This window comes from Pogonomyrmex barbatus, unplaced genomic scaffold, assembly GCF_055798465.1.
Source record: "Pogonomyrmex barbatus isolate J1 unplaced genomic scaffold, ASM5579846v1 scaffold16, whole genome shotgun sequence".
Taxonomy (NCBI): Eukaryota; Metazoa; Arthropoda; class Insecta; order Hymenoptera; family Formicidae; genus Pogonomyrmex; species Pogonomyrmex barbatus.
In genome coordinates this window covers 6,124,106-6,139,975 of record NW_028297112.1, presented here as the reverse complement: position 1 = coordinate 6,139,975, position 15,870 = coordinate 6,124,106, and the positions used below count along the sequence as shown (strand labels likewise).

The 15,870-nt window shown below is 33.7% G+C and overlaps 2 protein-coding genes across 4 annotated transcripts in view; one reads left to right on the top strand and one right to left on the bottom strand.

The window, feature by feature from the left end:
• Positions 1-15,870, top strand: part of LOC105429404 (RAS oncogene family member Rab26) — a 176,215-nt gene that overhangs the window by 27,134 nt on the left and 133,211 nt on the right. The gene's annotated exons all lie outside the window — the stretch shown is intronic.
• LOC105429402 (uncharacterized) overlaps positions 5,700-15,870 on the bottom strand; it is a 92,320-nt gene continuing 82,149 nt past the window's right edge. For 2 of the 3 annotated variants that reach the window (XM_089074084.1, XM_089074085.1), the window contains exon 3: positions 5,700-7,600. In XM_089074084.1, the coding sequence (XP_088930210.1) occupies positions 7,513-7,600 (88 nt within the window). In that variant the 3' untranslated portion in view covers positions 5,700-7,512. The remainder of the gene's footprint in view (positions 7,601-15,870) is intronic. The other variant, XR_016138651.1, reaches the window with a different exon arrangement.

Below are 15,870 nucleotides of genomic sequence, written 5' to 3'. Positions count from 1 at the left end.
CGCGCTCTTGTCCGCTCGAATCTCGAGACTTCTTTTTACGCCTCTCTTTACTGCCTTTGTCCAACTTTGATATTTAAGTAACGTCAATTTTATAGAGTTACATAATTGCGCGAGAATAAAAACAGCTGCAATATTTATATTCGACTTGTCTGCTTCGATTTAATTTCGCAAAATTCCCCAAAAAGTTTTATTTTAAACTTTGGAGAAAAATGCGGAACGAAAATCGATGCTTTTCTTTCTCATTTTTCATTGTGCATAACGCGTTAATGATCTCTGAGAGTATTTTCAGAACAGACGCTTCGATGAATTTCAAGCTAACGTTTTCTCAGCGGAAATTTCATACGACATTTAACTCATTAAATATCCATGATCTTTGCAGATTAAATATTGTGAATTTAATTACATAATGGAATCTCTCGGTTCCCGATTGGTTGTGCACGAAAATTTCATGCCAAGAAATTTAATCGTGAAGTAAGAAAGAAAGATAAATTTACCGGATACGTGAAAATAAATGAATTTTCAATCTGAAACATTGTGCGTACACGGAAAGAACACTTTTGCTGGCAAAAAGTTGTCTAAAAATTTGGCTAAATACAGATCTGAAAACGATTTTGTTGGACCTTCAACATTATTATATACGATGTTCAAATTAATTGTTAGAAGATCAAACATATTTGCAGTAAATATCATCATATTTAAGTGTTCTTTCTAAATAATTTTGATGGGCCAACAAAATTATTTTCAGATCTGTATCTGGTCAAATTTTTAGATTTGCCAGCAAAAGTGTTCTTTCCGTGTATAGAGGAGAAAGATTCGAATGTGTGGAATGGGATGTGTACGTAAGAGGGGCCGCGCGAGCGAGTCCCGAAAAAATGGCGGCCCACGCGCGACGGCGACACCCACGTTCGTACCACGTTCGAAAATATGCGTCTCAACAATGTTACGCACCACATCGTTACCCGCGAGAGCGAGCGTATCTCTTGGAACGTCTCCAGGTGCGGTCTCAGCCCGTTTCCCCGCTTAGTCGGCTGTGGCGACGCGGGCAAAAAACGTTCTTTTCTAATTTGAGAACGCCACGTTTCACTCGCGCGCAATGCCGCGGGATGCCGAGAATAATAAAGTACTTTTGTGCGCGAAAATAATACGATTGGCGCGTGCGATATCGAGTCGACAAAATCTTACTCTTGCAATTGGCACTTCTGATTTTCATTTATCGCGAAACTTTCATTGATATATATGCATTTAAGTTTGTTATTCTCTTTCTAGGCAGAACGCAATAGAATCTTAATTATTTAATTATCATCACGTAACCAAAAAATTCCAAGTGACAAAAAAAGTTTATAGACATCCAAAATCAAAAGTATTTTCCGTTCTTATATAAAATTTTAAAATTGGCAGAGAGCTATTGGGCTATTATTGATTGCCAGATTTTCTATGCCTTATTATTAATGATTAATATTAGCTTAACATTAACAGAATTTGAATGATAGTTTAGACTCAAGAATGATGACAGATATTAAGAAATCAAGGACAGCAATGTAAAATGAGCAAAAATGATCTAAATATTTTTGTTATTGTAAAAAATAATGATCCATTTTATATTAATTATATTTTATATTAATAATCCATTTTATATTATTAATTAAATTGATTAGAAACAATAGATTATAGATTATATATTTTTGGAGAAAAAGTAAAAAATAAATTTAAAGAAATATTTTGTGTTTGTACTAAAAGACAATGATTATTTTTTTATTATGATTATTAATCAGTGTACAATTATTCACTAGACATGGCCCAACATCATAAATTTTTTATGTAGTGTGATTATAATTGGTCTGCGATTGATCTTGCTATGGTTCGTTGCTATATATTGTATAGAGATAAGTAATTGAATTTTTACAGTAACGATTCAGTATTGTATGACAAATTCTCGGCCATGATTAAATCATTCTCGGCCACTAGATTAGTCAAATATTAAAATATCTTTCTTATGTGGCTATCTTGTATGAATCTTTAGACTTATGTTATACATTTTTTAATTATTTAACTATTTGTTAAATCCTCGAAGGGAACTGAATAATATTATGTATTGTCAATAAAAAAACACATAGAAATTTAAAAGCGTTAAAATTTGTTATCTGCATCGAATCTTTTTCGGTTTTGATTAGATTTTTCTTTATCTTTTCTTTACATTTATCTTGATACTTTTGATAATCCGGTCAACATTATTTGATTACTTAATTTACAACTTCTATTATGTAGTCAGAAAATTTTATTTGAAATTAAACGAAAACTTTGCTCTTGAATTTCAATATAAGAATTATTTGTTTATTGCTTATTTTAAACACACAGTGAAAACTTAATTCCCGTATAAATTAAAGCTATCTTCTAAAATCTTCAAATATCTTAAAACTGAGATATCTTAAAAAAATGGAATAAAAGTTTAGGTTTATTTCTCGTTTATCAGTCTGAAAATTATAATTTTTTATAAATGCCCACTTGTAGCTTAATTTTCTAACTCGGGCAATTAACTCGATAAAATCTGAAACCTAAAATGAGAATCGCGCCAGTGATTTTGGCATCGTACGCGAGCAATGCCAATGGTTTTCAGGTCAGCCGTTTACACAAATCACGCGTGTTACGAAATCGTGTATCGATCTACTAATTTTTTTCGATAACCCGCCTTCCAATTATACGCGAAGTAGCCGTCCTAATGGCGCATTATTCGCGGATTTGACCGTTCGTATCGACCGTGATCTCTCGACCGAGCCGCCGGCGTAAAGATGGCGACGCGTCGTGGTAAGCGAGATTAACGAGGAAGCCTGGGTGAAATACCCGAGGCGAGAGGCCGTGCCGACACAATAGCGTTAGCGCTAAGGGAAAGCCTCGTACATCGAGCAGGTGTATCTGCCTGTCTGCTTGCCTGCTTGCCTGCTTGCCTGCTTGTCTGTCTGCCTGCCTGCCTGCCCGCTTGGCCTGCCCGGCCTGGCCTGGCCTGGTCGGCTAACCGGTCGATACCTCGCTCCGATTATAGAGGAGCGGCCGACACTGAATTCTGCATGAGGCTTTTGTTCCGCTCTCTTTCGCCACGGCCAATCGGATTTTCTATTTTAACGCCCTGCTACCGGGGAGAGAGACAATTATTTACTCTCACTTCCCTTTTCGTTTCCCCCTCCGCCTCTCTCGTGACCACAGTTTAATCACGGCTACGCGAAAGTTAATTATGCGCGTAACGTTCCTGACACGTGCTGTAAAAGCACTATCGTTTTCACGATGCATTGGCTGACTAAACTCACGTACTACGACAGCGAAAATAATAACGGAAACGAAATCAAATAAATACAGTCATAATTAGATTACATAATTAATTGCTGCTAGCTAATGCTACCAGTTATTTGCTTCATTCTGATTTATTTCTATCGAGATATGTTGTATATAAATTTGTTTCTCTCTGAGAGGAAATGATAACTTTTAAAATAAGAAAAAATAACTTTTAGAATAAGCGCATAATTTAATGATTTTTAGATACGCTTATTCGAAACAGTATATAGATAATAAAGAAAAGATTACAAACGTTATTTAAACAAGGCAAAGTCAAATTCATTGGAACGATCGACACGCACACACGTACATGTCAATATTATATATCTCGTTTCACGAATTATATATTCATAAGACAACCAGATAATGTGTGTGAAAAATATAGTCATAATCACGCTATTTAATAGTATCTTTTATTAATTTCTTTTTACTGCTGCAATAGGTAAACAAACAGTACTTATCAGATATGACGTGATATTTAGTGTTGCGATAGACTGCGCTAGAATGCAAATGGCAATTAAGAAAATCGTATTCATAGTAACGTTTGCTTTTATTGTTATCGCAAGTAAAGTGCACGTTTATTAGACGTCGTAACGTTAATATACTGAGAAAAAGATTTCTTTAGCTTTAGCAATTCTATTTGTTTGATTTGAATTTATTTAATTTAAACAACATAATTTTATATTAAACATCATTTTGTTGAATTAAATAAGAGTTTTGTTGTTTCATTAATGTATAATCATCATGTAATATCATGTTGTTTAATAGAAGAAACACTATTATTTAAAGAAAGTAAAATTTATCTTTGAACTAAATAATATTTTGTTTGGCTAGATTAAATATTATTTTAGTGAAAGCAAGAGATTCTTTGATATTGTTGAAACATATGATAAAGAGCGTTACTTTTTTCAAACAATTTATTAAATAAATATTTTATTTAAAATAAAATAATTTATTATTTGAAAAATCAAGCGATCGAATTTGTTGAATTAATAATTGATTAATATTTGTTTGGACTATTTCAAAAAATAAATTTCTTTGAATCTAATAAAATTTATTAAATCCAAAGAAATCTTTTCTCTGTGTAGCTAGTTAAACATGAATTACGTCCGTACATGTTCAATGTGAAATCCAGCCGACACCGCAATTTATCCTTTTGCCGACGGTCATATCTTTATTGCCTTTGCATTTAATTAACGTGTGAAATATCACTACTTCTTGTATCTAGTTATGCCTTTATTGTAAAAATTTTGTCCGTTTTTAAATTTTCATTCATGTCTCTTATTCCCAAAATTGAGTACTAAAATTAAGTTATTATGTTTGCAGTTCTAAATAAATAAAATTGTTTTTAATCAATTAATGCTAATACGGATTCGAATTTTCTTACATTCAAGTTTCTTCAGAAATATATTTGTTATTTTCTCTGTCATATTAAATAGCTATTAAACTGTGTGTACTATTATAAACAATCGAAAAGAAATCAGAAATTAATAAGAATAAATATAATAAGAACATAAAACAATAGCAAGTAATGAGTTTGTTCCGATAACTTTGTAAGAATCAAAATTTCGATTATCGATTTGATCAATTTTTATACGACGTACTACAGCGATATGTTGGCAGGATCATCGAAGTATCACAGTGCGATACAGCAGTACACTTGGGCGTGCAAACACTTTCGAATGCCGGTAATCAGTGACGTAATCAGATAGCAGCGTGAATATTCATGAGAGCATGCGCTTTGCTGCGCCCGCACACGCTTATTAGCATAACTCGTCTGCTTTTATCCATTAGCCATTAGTCGGGAACTAAATAAGCGCGCTACTGTGCTTAACTGCGGTGTCCAATTAATATGACTAAAGGCATAAAGAATGGTTCTCGATCGAGTGCCGACTTTAATTCGAATAATGATAAAACGTAATAAAATATCAGAATAAGATATGAAAAATAATAAAAGTGCATATAGAATATTTTCGTTTAATTCTAAAGTGTTGCGACTAATTTATTTTAAGAAACTAATTTATTTTGACATGTATTGCAAAAAAAATTTGTATTTTTTTTCTTATCTTGATATTACAATAGCTTTATGGCCAAGATGTAGATTATGTCAAGGCCAAGAGCTTCAAAATGTGCTTTTTTTGCAAATGTAAACATATCACAATAGATCAAGTATTTTTAGTCTTTATTCAAATTTCGTTTCAGGAGAGAGAGATAAAATGAGTGTCTGATGGAAATTAAGATTTCGTATCTCGTCAGACGCAAACAATTTTAACGATGAAGCGATAAATATATTCTGCAGCAAGAGAAAAAAGAATATATATATAAAAAAGAAGAACATATATATATATATATATTTTTTTTTTTTCTTATATATATATATATATATATTTTCTTAGTGAACAAAAAGGGTATAAGTTAGATTACGGACGTCGCGTTTAGCACGTAAAATCATTTATATATTTTTAATTGTATCTTATTTGTTACAAGTGAAATGTATGTCAGAAAACATCGTCGGATTAAAATCTTGCGAAATGATTGTGATGCGTGATTAATTTATGATTGTTATCGTCAGTCGACTCGTATCTATGTGAATACGCGCTTGCGTGTTAATACAATCAAAATAGGAAGCGTTAGTGAAATAATGCGATCAAAAAAGTTGAAGAATTTCGATGAAAAGTTGGTTTGATTGCAGCTACCGTCAGAACAGCAACGGATGGTCTTTTTGTAAGATTTTATTTCCAAGATCTTTTCGTGTTCGGTTTTCGGAAACAGTGTTGGATTTCGATGTGCCTGTCAAAAACATTCTCCGAGATCTTAATGAACTTTGTGAAAGTTTTAACAATTAAAACGCGTAATGTTACATCGATTATCGTAATTACACTTTGCCGATAAGAGATCAGACCCGCAATATCTCTTTTCACACTTGAAAAGTTACATATATGAAATAACAGACAGCTAATGAGAAGGCAGAACGTGTTGGGCGGTGTATCATCAACTTGCTTCGTGGGTGCACAATTATGTAATCACGGAGCTGGAATGTACGGAACATGATTAATAAGAAAAGCGTGTTTATCGTGAGTGCCTCGTCTGTATGTCGCACTCGAGAATGCTCTCACCGTTCGAAAGCGGGATTCCGACTTTAAACAGATGATCGGAATGCGCGATGTGACGCTTCCAAGTATCGGATCTTGTTTTACATTGCGATTCTCGCGACGATCAGATATTTTTCAATTAATTGACAATACGCGAATATCACATCATATGATACATATATCTATGCGATATACTGCCAAAAGCATTATCGTACATTGAAGCCACGTTGAAGTGTAAAGAGATTCCTAATTTGAGGAAAATGAAATATTATAAAAAGCACATTATAAAATATAGTTTAATAATAATTAAATTATAATTTATTACATTATTTATTAAAAATATTACTTGTATGTCTCTGTGAAATATGTGTGAGATATACCAAAAATAAAAATGTGGGATTCATTCGTTGTTGTTGGAAAGAAATCGAAATCGAAATAAAAATAATAATAATAATAACGATAAATCTCACAAAGATCGAATTGAAATTATTTTTCTATATTTCATTTCAATTAAGACTTTTAAGACATTTCTTTCGATTGATTCTGAATAATTAGATTGACTTCTTTTGATATTATTTAACATTTACAACTTTTATTTAACATCATAAAATTCTATTGAAGATAGCTGAAAAATTGTCTTTTGAATTTTAAAGTAGGAAATTATTTGTTTATCGCTATTTTCAGATGCAAAATAGAAAGCAAAATGGAAGATTCAGATAAAACAAACCTTCATTCAAACAACTCTTTAGAATCTATAAACTTATGAACTTTAAAATTAAGATTAACAATAGGAATGAAATTTTTAATAATTTTTAATAATTCCAGATACTTCCGTATTTTTGTGTTTGATGCAAAACAATGCATGTTTCTGCCGTTCGATAGTTTCGCATTCGCCGCAAGATGAAATATTTAACGGAATTAAATTATTTCCGACGGCAAATCACAGTACGAGTTGAGCTTTTTTGTCTGCGTCCGGAGAGGGAGAGATGTAATAGAACTGGAGAACACGAGGCGTGGCTTCGAACACGACCCCAACGTTTCACTGTACTCCTTTAATTTGGCGTATAACGCGACTCGATAACGAGTCGCGGTCCTCTCACCCATGGGAGCTGTTTTCATGGTGCGGCATTTCCTCCGGGACCGGATGCACGACATGCGTCATTCGCGTACTTTCGCGCGTCGCTCTGTAACATTGATGAATATTCAATAATTCCGATTAAAAGCCGATAAGATAGAAATATATAACCCTAGTCGGTCATCGCTTCGATGTGACTTTCCGCGAAATTCGAAAGTTTTTTTTTTTTCCAAAACTTTCATATCTTTTAAATGTCGAGCATGTTAAATTTTGAAAGGATCGAATAACATATATTAAAAGACATTCTTTCCTATGCGCCAATTACAATTATCGTTGAGCTATACAACACAATTCGTGCTTATTATTTGCAATTTGCAATGAGTAATTCATAATTTGTACAACGTAGCTGTATCTATATAAATCAATTCATAATTCACGTCCTTTGATTTTGCCAAAAACCACTTCGAATCGATAACGAATGATGAACTGATATGAAAATACTATATATGAATACTCGTCGATTTTGTTTATTCACATTATTCACACAAATCTCACACGAATAACGAATTCCAACGACAAATCAAAAAACATGCTAATTTAAAAACTAGAAGCTTTGATTTTTTTGGCAAAGAATTTTGAATTACTAACTGTGGCTTCCTTTCATATGTACTATAAACTGGATGGAGGAATAATGCTCTGTTACTTTTGTGTGTGTGTGTGTGTGTGTGTGTGTGTGTGTGTGTGTGTGTGTGTGTGCTCGCGCGCTCGCTTTCTCTTCTTTTATAAAATATTATATTATCTTGAATTAATTGATATCTTCATTCTTTGATCGAGACGATCCAAGCGGACTGCGAGAGTTATACTATAATTCCGTGACATCATCTACGTTTGAGTCAATGTCATTACGGTAATTAGAATGTAATTGAGCATAAATTGTGCGGTGCCTTTGGGACGAAAGAGTCAGACTGCGAGAAGGCGGGATCTCGGGACGTCGAGGGTGGTAGACGAAGGAAGAAAGAGCGGTGGGATGCGCGTGGATATACGCGCGCTCGTGCATGCATGCTTGCATATATGCGTGTTGGCACACGAATGCGTAACCTTCTCCGCCTTTAACTCATCCTTGCTTAATTAGTATCATCTCGTTTACTGTTTACCTGTGTCTTCTATGTTTATATGATATTGAGGACAGTATGATACTACTAATTGCCGTAATGTAGAGCACTGTACTCCATCTTTTCTATATTTCTTATTGTTTATAACCATGTATGTATTGGACCATGTATGTACATCTTATTGCGCAATTTGATATTTTTATATATTACGGGCATGTAGGAATTTCAAAACGATCGGGAAATATTAATTATATTATTATAGGAATATTTTATTATAAAGTATCCCTAATATAAAATACACAAATATTTTCGTTTAGTCCGTTATTCCGTTTTAAAATTAACCGAAATTTATTTTTGCCCAATATTTTCTTGATTAAAGATGACTTTCTGCTTTTTTTATACTTCACTAGGAATATTTCTTATATTAACTCTCTTAGAATGTTTTATTTCATAGCTGTTCTTTTATATTATTATCTATTTATTCATGATATTTAAATTGAATAAAATTAATTTAATGAATTTTTATGCACTTTCTTCTCATCTTTCTGAGATATATTATTTGAAATGTATACGGTTATAAATAATTATTTCTGAGACCATATGTAAATTATACATCCTCTGCGATGGTCTCAAAATTTTGTACGAAATAATTGTTTTCCCATTTTTATTAAACTAATTTTTTTTCTTCATTTCAGTTTTCTTACCATTGTGTTTTTTTATCGTTTTTTTTTATTGTAAAGCATAATAATCTCTAGAGAAACATGCATTAAATGAAACGATTCAACAGGTGACACCTCGTTACGATATGCCATTGTGTCTCGATTATTCCATGTCGCGATGATTTTGATTTCTTGACTTTTTATGAATGTAAATTCGCATTTTCTATTATCCTTAATTCAATAATGACGTTTGAAAGAAAGATGTAATCAAGAGATGTAAAAAATCAAATTATTTCATTGATTTATATATTATTTTTATTAACATTAAAATCTAAAGTCTCTCATGATTTTATTTTGTACAATATATTTCAAATTATTATATATTTCAGATTATTGATGAGATGTTATTTTTCTATAATTATTCTGCTATTTCTGCCTTTTTTATTATATATTTTATAAACTTTTGCTCGTTCTCTCTTGCTAACAAATACTATTAATTTGTTGTTGCATTAATAAAAATAATTCTTGTGAATGTAAAATAACGAATGCTACACAGCCATAATATTTTATTGTGCATTTTATAGAAGATTATTGCATCTTAAGAGAGATATATACAGATATATATATATATATATATATATATATATATATATATATATATATATATTTTTTTTTTTTTCATCATCCAAAATAAGTCTCTTTAACACTTTTATACACAATTAAATGATAAAATGCACCGGAAAATTGAATGGTTAATTAAAAAACAAGAAGAACGACAAGTTAGAGACATTAGATCAGTTAAATATTTCTGCTCTCTTCCCCCCACTTCCTTTGCATCTTCACACTTTTTAATCCCTCTCTCTTCAACTTTTACATCTTTACACTCTCCTGCTGCTTTCTTTTATGCCTCTTCATCCTCGCATTCTTCTACCTCTTTCTCATTCTCACCGATAATATATCCATCCCTGGTACCTCAAATTATGTCTCTCTGAATCTTCTCTTCCACCTTAAAGATATCCGCCCACCTTCTCTTCATGCTTTGAGAGAAAGGTGGTTTCTTAACTGTCCACCGCCTATATTCCTCAAGAAATCCAGTGTTTGCTTCAACTTGACGAAAATTTTGCCTTACCTTTGTACAACTCGGAAAAAACTATCATTGAGTTCATTAAGAATATTGAAAATAACATCCAGAAGTTTCCTTTTGAAGTACACTTGAAGTACGCTTGAGGAACAGGCTAATACCCATCATCAATAATCTCTCAACATTCTCTCTCCAAAAAGACAGTATTAACGCTAGATTATCCCATTTACTAAAATCCACACAACAACTTACACGCACCCATCCTGACATCATATTCATCTGAGCAGATAAAGGTCATGGCACCGTTGCGTTAGATAAGGACAGTTACCTTACAAAGATGAAAGATATGTTACACAATACTGAGACTTATAGCGTAATCACGAAGGATCCTACGAGGACTATCACTGCCGAGTTGCAAGACATTCTCAAAACTTGGAAGAACTCTAACTATATATCTGACACTCTGTACAAACACCTCTATCGGGATTCTCCCCAAGGCTTACGGGCCTTAAAATACACAAACATGGATGCTCCCTTTGAATAATTGTCTCGTCAATTGATAGTCCACTTTACAATCTGGCATCCTTTTTGAACAAACTCCTGTCAAAAAGTATCCCAAAGCCTTCAACTCATATAGAAAATAGTTTTAAACTTGCTAACAAGTTAATGTTCTAACATACAATTGATTGATGATCATCTACTTGTTTCTTTCGATGTGATCTTTTTGTTCACCAATGTTCCTATCGATCTATCAATTGACAGTATTGCTAGGCGCTGAGGAGACATCTCGAAGAATTGCGACATCCCTAGGTGAATCCTTATGAATTTTTAGGTGCAGTCTCGTTTGCCCTAAATTCTACCTTCTTTACGTTTGACAATGTAATTTATAAGCAAATCTTTGAAACACCCATGGATTCTCCATTGGATTGTTTCCGATCATAGCTGATTTAGTATTAAGAGATTTGGAGGAGAGCGTGCTCGAGGATGTTAAGGCTCGTTTATCATTTTTTTATAGATATGTTGATGACATTGCAATGGTCATTCCTTCCCAATTGATTGATGAGAAGAATTGATGAGAAGAATTGATTCTTAGAAGATTCAACTCGTACCACCCTAGATTACAATTTACTGTTGAGGTGGGGCGAGCGAGTTGAATTTTCTCGATTTGATCTTAAAGGTTGTTAATTGATTTCATAAACCCACATTTTCGGGAAGGTACCTCAATTTTCACTCCCAGCACTCTCTCACCCAAAAAAGAGACACTATTGCTGGACTCGTCGATAGAGCGTTCTTACTGTCTACCCAAAATACCATCAAAAAAACTTGAATTTAGTGATCACGACTCTGTTAATAAATAATTACTCTTTCTCAATTTTATCTTTGATAATATCTATTCGAGACGAAAAACTCTATTTAGGCAGGAAGATAGACCAAGCATGTCAAATACAACAGTACAATCACAGGGAACAAAATGGTTCACTTTACCTTTTGTTCCAGGAATTGCGACTAGACTCAAAAAAGTTGCTAATGATTTCAATGCAAAACCCGCGTTCTTTAGTATGAAGAAAGTTGAGAGGCATGATCAAGGTTAATAAGAACCTCTACCAGCGCTCTACCAGCACATTCCAAAAGGAATGTAGTGTACAAGATCTGCTGCGGCAGCTGTGATGCATGCTATGTCGGACAAACAATGAGACAATTAAAAACGAGACTGCATGAACACCAGAATCATATACATAGAAACACGAAGACACATTCAGTCATTATCGAACACAGATTAGATTACGATCATGAATTTGACTGGAATGGTGTGAAAGTATTAGACTGTATAATTTGCAGAAACGGCTAATCTCATGCTTTTTATTAAGAGACAGAGTAATAATCTGAATTCACAGTCTGATACTGAATTCTTGCATCACGCATACGTTTCCATCTTGAGCAAATTATAACCTTAGTTTTGTTTTGATGACAAGTTGTCGAATTGTAGAATCACTGCGCTCAGTTACTGCCTGGAGCTCAAGGCGTGCGAACGCGCTATGTGGTGTGCTGCTCGGTACGAACCGTGTCGCATTCCTACGCGTGCTTTATTCGGTTTAATGTGAATTGTATTTACCTGATAATTGACAACTCCTTAAAGACTGTCTTGTTTCTTTAAGAATGACATGTTTGTGCGATCATAATAATTCTAGTTAGCGAATTTAACGTCGGTGAGCACATCGGATGAACGCAGTATCTTGTTTTTGTCTTTGTATGTACTAAAAATGACTCAAACTAAAATCGAAACGTATGTTTTATATATTTAAGTTGTAATAAAGAATGTCAATTGCGCACCGTAAACAGCGCTGATTCTCATTGGCCCATTTACTACATCAGATATATACAAGGTGTATATATCTCCGTCCCAAAACGCATTTCTTCTTAAGAGTAGATTCTTTGGAACATTCTAAGACGAAAATGTCAAAGCTATAATAGTTTTTAAATTATTGGCAATTAAAGTTTACTAATCACAGAGCTGATATTTCGCGCGCTCAGACATGGTGATAAGTAGTAAAGGTTCCATCACGACGGTCCTCTTATATATATATTTTTTTTTAAGATAAATATACAATATATTATTTTTATTGATCGATCATTTAGAAATTATCATGTCCATAGGCGACAACGGAAACTAATTCGCGACGTTTATTAGACAGAAATGACCTACGAAATTTATTCGTTGCTGGAATGCGACTAGGATTCGTCTGCTCTCTTTCGTCGCGGCTCAAGTTTTACGACGAGGCGTAAAATAAGTTATTGGCCGAATAATCGGGCAATAAACTTCCGGCCGCGCACGCAAGGATCCCCCACGTAGATAATCGTGGTTGCTCAGAAAGAAAGAGAATCGGAGATATTACGGTGACGACGTCGAGGCAAAGATATTTATCATGGCCGCCGCTGTCGAAACTCTACCTCTTTACTGTATACATCATCAAGTCGCCTTTTCGTCACTACTTTGAGATGCTTCCTCTCTTTATTTATTCTCTTGTCACTTTAAGCAATATAATGACATTGTCGACAAAAGAACCAAGTCATGAGAAAGGAAAAAAATTTACTTTGATTCAATATTATTTTACCTTATTTTACTAATATTATTTTAATATTTTAATATTGATATTGAATAAATCCTACTCTTTTCTATTGTGCGTAAATATAACGGAATTTATAAGATATTGACATACAAATTTTTCGTCTTAGTTCACTTTTATTTATATTATAATTTGGTATTATAGAATATAGAATAAATTTACATTAGGATAATGATTTATTGATTTATTTTTATTTTCTTGAGTAGAATTGTGTCTGTCAGACTAACGATTAATCAAATTTTGCAAATTAAAAGAAAAATTAAAGTGCGAATAATTGCTCCACTATCATCTATGCTTCGGTAAATTGACGTAAATTAATTCTTATGCGAATGGATTAGCTGTATAAATCAAAGAAATTAGCTTACAATTACATACAATTTATAGAATGCAACAATATGTTTATTATTCTATACTTACAACTTTAGTGGATTCTGCAAATCTCTTACATTATTGCATACATCTTTATCACCTTAATCAATAATAAAGACTAAATTAATAAATAAATTAGATTCTTATAAGAGTTAGTAAATTCGATATAACTTACAAAACACTTTTGTTTTCGAAAAGGACTCGATATGCGATATCAAGTTTTCAACAATGATAATAGTTCCCAAACTCATGTTTGTTCTCAAAGCTTTTTTCGGGAATTCGAATTTCGGGAATTCGAAACATACCACTATGACAGATAGTCAAGGTCCGAGCGTCATGCGTCATTTATGAGTCTCATCACTCTCGATGTAAAAGAAAAAAAAAAGAGAAAAACACAAAAAGAAAAAAGATAGTTTATCGGTAATAGTAATCATTAATAGGAGTGATGGAGCATGACGAGAAAATGAGCAAGAGAGGATATGAGAGAGAGGAGGAAGGAGGAGAAAAAAGGTATAGTACAGGGCTTAGGGAGAGGGAGACACACGAAGGGCTCTATAGTTATGGTAGTCGTTGTAGAACGGAGTAAGCATTGTAAATCAATATCTCGACGGCGCTTCGAACGCGTCCCGTACCCCAACATGCCAATACATTGGAACGTGTACCCTCCATCGCTCTGTTGGATACCGAAATACAAACAATATAAACGGAAGTAGAAATACAATGTGAGGGATTAGGAAAATTGAAAAAAATGGTATGTATTTCTTTCTTTTAAGACAGAAATATTCTTGAACGTAATGTTGTAATCTCTATTCGATCAAGCAAAAGTTGCGATTGCAAATAATTAATGCGAGAATTACACATTCTTTCCTTTGATGCGTACTATAATAACTGCAATCATTTTGTTTTTGAATAAGTATACAAATTGAAATAGGCTGAAAACTAATTTTAATCATCGACTTTATTCTTTGAATCTAAATTACAGTTTACTTTTAGTTTCAAAATATTGCTGTATATAAATTCATTGATCGAGATCAAGAAGGTGCAATATGAAAAACACAAAGTTAAATGGAACGATTAAATTACGCGAATCATCATTAAGAATAATAATCAAATTAAATTTTCTTTTGAAACGTTTCTTTGAGCACGCGTGAGTTATCAATTTCTTCCTCATACATCGACGTTTTAAATCTCGTAATCACGAGTTATTAAATTACGCAACTGTAAATTACGCGTCAGCAAAAATACGCTCAATTTACATGACGGACCGTGTCCCTTCGTGCCGCAATTTCGCGCATTAACGACGATACCATCGAATCTCTTAGCGACCTTATCATGTACGATCTCCGCGCGCGAAAGAGTTCTCCCTCTTTCCCCTCTCCCTCTTTCTCTCTTCTTCTCTTTCAGAACGAGCGACGCGATAAAAATTTTCTTCACGAAACGCTGCTTTGCTTCCGGGGCCAGGTGTACGTCTTGTGAAATCGCTCATACGGGTCTTGCCGATCACGTCACGATCATTACTTGTCTTGGCACGGGTCAAAAATTTGGTGCTCTTGAACCTCGCCGATGTCTCGAGATGAGCGCTATGTTGGTGTCTCGAGGGCAGGTGGAGCTATTTGGAGAACAGCCCACCGTTTCATTCCTGTCTCCTTTTCTCTCTTTCTTTCTCGCGTTTGTTCCCTATCCTCCCTTTTCCTTTCTTTTTCTCTCGTTCTTTTTCTATCTTTCATCTCTGTTTTTTTTTCTCTATTTTTCTCTGTTCAGCACATTCTTCTTCGCTCGACTGGTTCATTCGTACACGGCAGTGGCAGTGCCGCAAGCTCGGCAACGTCGAGACCAGGCGACGAGGAAGAACCATCTGGTCCTATATATCCTCGTGCCAGCTGCGATGATCCTGTCGACGGCTTTCAAAAATATACGGAGACCGCGCTGGATTAGCCAAAGGAAAGGCACTCTGATAATCATTGATCTCTTCATTTTTGTTGTATTTTCTTGACAGAGTTTTTGTTTGTAACTAAAGACAGTATCCGATATAT